The sequence below is a fragment of the Ranitomeya variabilis genome, chromosome 5, assembly GCF_051348905.1.
Source record: "Ranitomeya variabilis isolate aRanVar5 chromosome 5, aRanVar5.hap1, whole genome shotgun sequence".
NCBI lineage: Eukaryota > Metazoa > Chordata > Amphibia > Anura > Dendrobatidae > Ranitomeya > Ranitomeya variabilis.
The window spans coordinates 54,727,256-54,736,595 of record NC_135236.1 but is presented as its reverse complement, the minus strand read 5'-3'; the positions used below and the strand labels follow the sequence as shown (position 1 = coordinate 54,736,595).

The 9,340-nt window shown below is 41.7% G+C and overlaps 1 protein-coding gene across 1 annotated transcript in view; it reads right to left on the bottom strand.

Annotated features, from left to right (window-relative positions):
- Positions 1-849: 849 nt before the first annotated feature.
- Positions 850-9,340, bottom strand: part of LOC143774429 (beta-1,3-galactosyltransferase 1-like) — a 58,675-nt gene continuing 50,184 nt past the window's right edge. Inside the window, exon 2 of the mRNA XM_077262015.1 lies at positions 850-2,207. Coding sequence (XP_077118130.1) covers positions 1,159-2,172 — 1,014 coding nt within the window. The 5' untranslated portion in view covers positions 2,173-2,207 and the 3' untranslated portion in view covers positions 850-1,158. The remainder of the gene's footprint in view (positions 2,208-9,340) is intronic.

Genomic DNA, 9,340 nt, shown 5'->3' with positions numbered 1-9,340 from the left:
TTTTCGGTTGCTGTTTATTTGGAGTTTGCCAACATCCAGTGTCTTTTGTTGCTATAACCTCCTTAGAACCCTGTGATTTCTACAGTTAGCACCTACTGACTGCCCCTCAAGATCTGATGTTTAACCCATCGCTTGCAGAAAGCACTACAAACTGATATTTAGAGACTTATCACATTATGCTGCATTCATCTTTGCAAACGTCTGAAATTTCTAAACATTCTCAGACCTGCTGCTTAACCCATCATTTACTGTAAGCATAACGAACTATTATTAGAGTCTGTTCACATTACGTTGCAATCTTCTGGGGATTCTATAACTTGCATCTGCTGCTTCTGTGACCTGCTGGTTAACTCATCACTTACTGTACGCATTACAAACTGTAATAGGAGTTGGTTCACCTTATGCTACTATCTACTGTGGATTTGGCTAACTACATCTGTATGCTGCTATAGACTTCCATTTTCCTGTTAATCTGCCCTCCTGCTTCTGTGGCTTCCAGTAAGTCCTGCCTCACTTGTTTGTCAACAGTCCTGCATACCCTGTTGTCAATGTCCTTACTGTTCCATATGCCTTCCAGCTTGTGTTGCCCGCGTGCTCGGTCCACGTAGACACCCTGACCTGCGGTTTTCTGAATCAACCTCGGCAGCTCAGCTGTAATATACATTCTGTGTGATCTGTCGTCCTTTACAGGGTGAATGCTATTTCACTCTTCACACTCGATTTTTATATCTTCAACCTTCTCCTTCTGCTATCTCAAACACTGAGAAAAGAAAGGGTGAGAGCAGAGAGAGCTCACATGACCTGGAGCTGCCAAATCTATATATTGAGCATCAGAATAGCCTGCTATGTGAAGCAGGTACACAGTATATGCAGCACCAAAATGGTAGATATTTTTTAATACCATACATTTTTTTGGAAGTTGCTTAGCTTTACATTTAGATAATTAAAATATCAATAAATAAATCAGTGAAAAAGTGTCCATAGCTTTTAAATAAATAAAAATATACAGTGTAAAAGTGTATAAAGTTTTATATAAATCATGTAGAACTAATAGATATATATTTGATGTTTAAAATTTCCCAAAAGAGTCTCTTCACCATGCACAGTTCTCCACAAATATGATTCTTTTTTTCCAGTTTATTTTTATTTTCTATTTTATTAGCACTTCTGCGATTTCTTAGCCCAAAAGTCTGTCCATATTTTCTGGAGCTCTTCTCCACCATAATGGTGCACTGTGACAACTTTCCTAAATTTGCAGTGGTCATAATCTAACTTGTTGATGTTAAATACACCTCTTGAGGATGTTCTAGGTGAAATGTGCAGCATAAATAAACAAATTCCCACAAAAGCATCTTCCATGGAGATGACCCTAAGTACTTGGGCCACATCGTAAATTTTTCTTGCCATGTCAGCTGAAAATACATATCCAGTACCAGAGCAATAGGGTGGGTAGGTATTAATTGGATAGACTTCCTTAGGTACATACCACTTAGAAGATGTTGTCCTATAAGGTCCAGAGTTCTTAAATAGGGCTCCAGTGAAGTAATTTGTTTGAACGGGTAAATCTGGATAAAGAAGATTATGAATCAGGTAGTCTGCATTAAGAAACATGTCACTGTCTATCTTCATGACATAACTGGCAGAAGGACAGAATTTGGTCACCCACTCCATACCCATTAAGGTTTTTAATGTCAAATTGTGATAGGTGTCCATGAAGTCTTGTTGTACAATGTCCCCAAAGTTCACACTTTCCTCTTTTAACAAATACTGGTTTCGGTCAGTACAAACCTGAGGTAGACCCACCAGAAAAATCCTGACCACCTCAACATCATAAATACGTTCATTTCCCCATGTTTCTCGGATTATATGTCTAGACTCCAAGTCCTGGCACCGAACAAGCACCATTATAACAAGGAAAGGCTTCCGGTTCTTGCACTTGTCCGGCTGGTTAATGAGGAACTTGTATGGAAATGGGTACAGAGGAGCCAGGGGGTGCTTGAACGCCTGGTAAGTCAAATTATTCACAGAGTTTTTGCTCTCCTGTAATTTTACTGAATCTTCAATCCATTTGTTAATCATTTCTTTGTTTTTGTAGTCGAATAAGTACCCGAACATGAACATAAAAATCACTAATAAGGTAAGAAATTTCAAGGAGCAGAGTTGGCCTCTCATGTTGTCCTCCGAAGATCAAAATGTTGTGAAAACTTCTGTAAAAATGAGAGAAAATGTAAAAAATTAAAGAAATTATCAAAAAACGTTGACAGTAAATTTAACCAGTCTACATTATTTATCACTCTAACATGTACATAATGATGAGCAGTGTCCAGGGGCATAATTTGAGGATCCTGTACCTGAATGCAAAATCTGTAAAATTTCTCCCAACCAATGTTATGTATGCCAGGGACAAAGACAGAAGAGTGACTTGAAGCTGCAGCAGCCCAATGATATATATATATATATATATATATATATATATACACGGTATGCAGTTAAAATCTCTTAATATTAGTTATAACAAATAGTCATACAATTAAGCAATTACAAATATTTTCATCAATATTCTGTTAATGATCAAAGTTCACAATATGACGACCAAATATCACTATAGAACAGCAAAATAATGCTGCCACATGGTGTCTAAATATAACCATCATCCTCCAACTAAATACAACTCACTATATCAAGACTAATATACCAATAATATCACAAACATGGCACAAACATTACCAAAAAACACCATGACCACATATTACCAGCATATACAATGATGACCGAATAATACCACCACACTGATCACTAAGAAAAACTAACATTACCACCTGGGGAAGACATAGGAGACACGGTTTGGGGATTCGGTCCGGTGACCTGTTGCTTTGTGGTTGGTTCTTTTGATCTATTACTCTTTTCCTCCCCTGTCAAATTGCTGATTGTTCATATTGTCTGTATTCTCCCTTACTGGTGACAAAATACGCATGAGCTCTGTAGATAGTATATAGTATATAATGTCAGTTTAAAGGCAATACTTTGCTCAGAGGGGACATTATACATAAGAGCTCTGTAGATAGTGCACATTGTAAGTGTTCAGGTAATACAGTGATCACCAGGGAAAATTATACACAGTAGCTCTGTAGATAGAACATTGTATATAGTGTAATTGAAGAGGTAATAACGTGATCACTGGTGACATTAAACACAGGATCTCTGCAGAATAAATTATACATAATAGCTCTGTAGATAGCATAGTGCAGACCTGGGCAAAGTGCGGCTCGTGGGCCACATCCGGCCCTTTGGCTGTCTCAGTTTATTTCATGTGTATAAGATGTTTGGGTGGGCATGGGGAGTCTATGGGGGTGTCATGCTGTACAAGGGGAGGCTATGGGGACGTTGTGCTGCACAAGGCGGGCTATAGAGTTTTAGTGCTGCAGAAGTGGAGGCTATGGGGGTGTTCTGCTGCACAAGGAGAGGCTATCGGGCTGTTGTGCTGCACGGGGAGGCTATGTGGGTGTTGTGCTGCACAATGGTAGGCTATGGGGCATTGTTCTGCACAAGGGGATGCTATGGAGGCCTCGTACAGCACATTGGGAGGCTGTGTAGGGCTTGTGCAGTTTATGGGGAGGCTTTGTGGGGCTCATGCTGTATATATGGAGAGGCTGTGTGGGGCTCACGCTGTATATGGGGAGGCTGTGTGGGGCTCATGCAGTATATAGGGAGGCTGTGCGGGGCTCATACCATATGTAAGGAGGCTGTGTGGGGCTCATGCAGTATATAGGGACGCTGTGTGGGGCTCATGCAGCATATATAGGGAGGCTGTGTGGGGCTCATACAGCATATTTAGAGAGGCTGTGTGGGGTTCATGCAGTATGCAGTGGGGAAAAAAAGTACGGTATTTAGTCAGCCACCAATTGTGCAAGATCTCCCACTTAAAAAGATGAGAGAGGCCTGTAATTGACATCATAGGTAGACCACAACCATGAGAGACAAAATTGAGAAAACAATTCCAGAAAATCACCTTGTCTGATTTAGCAAGATTTATTTTGCAAATTATGGTGGAAAATAAGTTTTTGGTCACCTAAAAACATGCAGGATTTCTGGCTCTCACAGATCTGTAACTTCTTCTTTGAGAGGCTCCTCTGTCCTCCACTCATTACCTGTAGTAATGGCACCTGTTTGAACTTATTATCAGTATAAAATACACCTGTCCACAAGCTCAAACAGTCACACTCCAAACTCCACTATGGTGAAGACGAAAGAGCTGCCGAAGGACACCAGGAAAAAAATTGTAGCCCTGCACCAGGCTGGGAAGACTGAATCTGCAATAGGCAAGCAGTTTGGTGTGATGAAATCAACTGTGGGAGCAATAATAAGAAAATGGAAGACATACAAGACCATTGATAATCTCCTTCAATCTGAGGTTCCACTCAAGATCTCACCCCGTGGGGACAAAATGATCACAAGAACTGTGAGCAAAAATATCAGAACAACTCGGGGCCACCTAGTGAATGACCTGGATAGAGTTGGGACCACCGTAACAAAGTCTACCATCAGTAACACACTATGCCACCAGGGACTCAGATCCTAAAGTGCCTGATGTGTCCCTTTGCTTAAAGGGAACCTGTCGCCCACAAAATGGTATGTAAGGTAAGCCCACCGGCATCAGGGGCTTATCTACAGCATTCTGGAATGCTGTAGACAAGCCCCCGATGTATCCTGAAAGATGAGAAAAAGAGGTTAGATTATACTCACCTGGGGGGGCGGTCCTATCCAATGGGCGTCGTGGTCCGGTCTGGGGCCTCCCATCTTCATAGGATAACGTCCTTTTCTTATCTTCACATTGCGGCTCCGGCGCAGGCGTACTTTATCTGCCCTGTTGAGGGCGCCGGGAAAGGTCAGAGAGGCCCAGCGCCTAAGCACTGCAGTACTTTGCTCTGCCCTCAACAGGCCAGACAAAGCATGCCTGCGACGGAGCTGTAGCGTGAAGACATGAAGAGGACGTCATCCTATGAAGATAGGAGGCGCTGGACCCACACCGCGATGCCCATCGGACAGGAACGCCCCTGGGTGAGTATAATCTAACCTCTTTTTCTCATCTTTCAGGTTACATTGGGGGGCTTATCTACAGCATTACAGAATGCTGTAGATAAGCCCCTGATGACTGTGGGCTTAGCTCATCTTTGATTTTGGGGGTGACAGGTTCCCTTTAAGCCAGTACATGTCCAGGCCCATCTGAAGTTTGTAAGAGAACATTTGGATTATACAGAAGAGTGGTGGTAGAATGTCATATGGTCTCATGAAACCAAAGTAGAACTGTTTGATAGAAACAAAATTCATCGTGTTTGGAGGAGACAGAATGGTGAGTTGCATCCAAAGAACACCATACCTACTGTGAAGCATGGGGGTGGCAACATCATGCTTTGGGTCTGTTTCCCTGCAAAGGGACCAGGACGACAGATCCGTGTACATGAAAGAATGAATGGGCCATGTATCATGAGATTTTGTGTGCAAACCTCCTTCCATCAGCAAGGGCATTGAAGATGAAACGTGGATGGGCATGATAATGATCCCAAGCACACCGCCAGGGCAACAAAGGAGTGGCTTTATAAGAAGCATATGAAGGTCCTGGAGTGGCCTAGCCAGTCTCCAAATCTCAACCCCATAGAAAACCTTTGGAGGGAGTTGAACGTCCGTGTTGCCCAGCGACAGGCCCAAAATATCACTGCTCTAAAGGAGATCTGCATGGAGGAATGGGCCAACATACCACCAACAGTGTGTGCCAACCTTGGGAAGACTTATAGAAAACGTTTGACCTCTGTCATTGCCAACAAAGGATATACAATAAACTATTGAGATTAACTCTTTTGTTAATGACCACATAATTATTTTCCACCATAATTTGATAAATAAATCAGACAAGGTGATTTTCTGGATTTGTTTTCTCATTTTGAATTCCCATAGTTGTGGTCTACCTATGATGTCAATTACAGGCCTCTCTCATCTTTTTAAGTGGGAGAACTTGCATAATTGGTGGCTGACTAAGTACTTTTACCCCCCACTGTATATAGGGAGGCTGTGTGGGGCTCATGCAGCATATGGGGAGGCTGTGTGTGGCTCATGATCTATATAGGGAGGCTGTGTGGGGGCTCTTACAGTATATAAGGGAGGGCTCATACAATATACAGAAGGGGCTGTACTTGTGTACAAACGATATTTAGGAGGATGTCGGCATACTTAATTCTGCTCAATATTAATTGATAAAATTATTAATATAACTATCAATAATATAATTATAATATATTGATATTAATATTGAGTAGAATTAATTTCGGCTTATGGTTCAGCCCTCGACAACAGTCACGGTCTCTCATGTGGTCCCTCAGGAAAATTAATTTCCTACTTCTGGTATAGTGCATAATGTAAGTTTACAGGTAATACATTGCTCACTGGTGACATTATACACAACAGCTCTGCAGATGTCAGAAAGATGAAATTTTCCCACGGCGCTCGCACTGATGTCAGAAATGTAAATTGAGTTAATTGGCCTTGAACTTCTATTCCCTGTCTGACGGCATCGCGAGCAGGAGAACCTTCTGACACTTGCGGTGCCCTCAGACAGGGAATAGAAGTTCACAGAGAGACACTGAGCACACGGTGCTCAGCTTCTCTGCTGGATGACAGGCTGTATGGTTGCATCTTGCAGCCTGCCATCTAGATGTAGCAGAGCTGGACCCGTTGTGGGACAAATGGATTAAAAGCATCTCTGCGGAAAGGTGAGGAATACTGTTGTTGTTTTTTTACCTCTTTTGCAGATTACGAGGGCATCGGGGGAATAGGCGAGGTCGTAAGTATGGTTTAATTAAGAATATTAAAGGAGTCTGTGTCTTTCTTTCAATTAAAGGGTGTCTGTGTTACAATGTGACTGTGGGGTTAGTAATGGGGGCGTCTTATTGCTGCCTCTCCATTACTAACCTCGGGGCTTGATGTCACTTGATGGTGACATCAACTCCCCCAACTATCACCTCGCTTGCCAACAGGGCAAGTGGGAAGAGCAAGAATAAGTGCCAGAATTGGCACATCTTAAAGATGCGCCTTTGCTGGGGTGGCGGAGAGCTGATGTTTTTAGCCTGAGGGCAGTATCCATGGCCCCTTTCTAGGCTATTAATATCAGCTGTCTGCATAGCCTTTGCTGGTTATTAATTATAGGGGGACCCCCTTCATTTCTTTGTGGGGTCCCCCATTTTAACCCCTTAAGCCCCGAGGGTGGTTTGCACGTTAATGACCGGGCCAATTTTTACAATTCTGACCAGTGTCCCTTTATGAGGTTATAACTCTGGAACGCTTTGACGGATCTTGGCGATTCTGACATTGTTTTCTCGTGACATATTGTACTTCATGTTAGTGGTAAAATTTATTCGATATAACTTGTGTTTATTTGTGAAAAAAATGGAAATTTGGCAAAAATTTTGAAAATTTCGCAATTTTCCAACTTTGAATTTTTATGCCCTTAAATCACAGACATATGTCACGCAAAATACTTAATAAGTAACATTTCCCACATGTCTACTTTACATCAGCACAATTTTGGAACCAAAATTTTTTTTGTGACGGAGTTATAAGGGTTAAAAGTTGACCAGCAATTTCTCATTTTTACAACACCATTTTTTTTTAGGGACCACATCTCATTTGAAGTCATTTTGAGGGGTCTATATGATAGAAAATACCCAAGTGTGACACCATTCTAAAAACTGCACCTCTCAAGGTGCTCAAAACCACATTCAAGAAGTTTATTAACCCTTCAGGTGTTTCACAGGAATTTTTGGAATGTTTAAATAAAAATTAACATTTAACTTTTTTTCACACAAAATTTATTTCAGCTTCAATTTGTTTTATTTTACCAAGGGTAACAGGAGAAAATGGACCACCATGGTTGTTGTACAATTTGTCCTGAGTACGCTGATACCCCATATGTGGGGGTAAACCACTGTTTGGGTGCATGGCAGAGCTCGGAAGGAAAGGAGCGCCATTTGACTTTTCAATGCAAAATTGACTGGAATTGAGATGGGACGCCATGTTGCGTTTGGAGAGCCCCTGATGTGCCTAAACATTGAAACCCCCCACAATTGACACCATTTTGGAAAGTAGACCCCCTAAGGAACTTATCTAGATGTGTGGTGAGCACTTTGACCCACCAAGTGCTTCACAGAAGTTTATAATGCAGAGCCGTAAAAATAAAAAATCATATTTTTTCACAAAAATTATCTTTTCGCCCCCAATTTTTTATTTTCCCAAGGGTAAGAGAAGAAATTAGACCCCAAAAAATGTTGTGCAATTTGTCCTGAGTACGCTGATACCCCATATGTGGGTGTAAACCATTGTTTGGGCGCATAGCAGAGCTTGGAAGGGAAGGAGCGCCATTTGACTTTTCAATGCAAAATTGACTGGAATTGAGATGAGACGCCATGTTGCGTTTGGAGAGCCCCTGATGTGCCTAAACACTGAAACCCCCTACAAGTGACACCATTTTGGAAAGTAGACCCCCTAAGGAACTTATCTAGATGTGTGGTGAGCACTTTGACCCACCAAGTGCTTCACAGAAGTTTATAATGCAGAGCCGTAAAAATAAAAAATCATATTTTTTCACAAAAATTATCTTTTTGCCCCCAATTTTTTATTTTCCCAAGGGTAAGAGAAGAAATTGGACACCAAAAAATGTTGTGCAATTTGTCCTGAGTACGCTGATACCCCATATGTGGGTGTAAACCATTGTTTGGGCGCATAGCAGAGCTTTGAAGGGAAGGAGCGCCATTTGACTTTTCAATGCAAAATTGACTGGAATTGAGATGAGACGCCATGTTGCGTTTGGAGAGCCCCTGATGTGCCTAAACACTGAAACCCCCTACAAGTGACACCATTTTGGAAAGTAGACCCCCTAAGGTACTTATCTAGATGTGTGGTGAGCACTTTGACCCACCAAGTGCTTCACAGAAGTTTATAATGCAGAGCCGTAAAAATAAAAAATCATATTTTTTCACAAAAATTAACTTTTTGACCCCAATTTTTTATTTTCCCAAGGGTAAGAGAGGAAATTGGACCCCAAAATGTTGTGCAATTTGTCCTGAGTACGCTGATACCCCATATGTGGGTGTAAACCATTGTTTGGGCGCATGGTAGAGCTTGGAAGGGAAGGAGCGCCATTTGACTTTTCAATGCAAAATTGACTGGAATTGAGATGGGACACCATGTTGCGTTTGGAGAGCCCCTGATGTGCCTAAACATTGAAACCCCCCACAAGTGACACCATTTTGGAAAGTAGACCCCTTAAGGAACTTATCTAGATGTGTTTTGA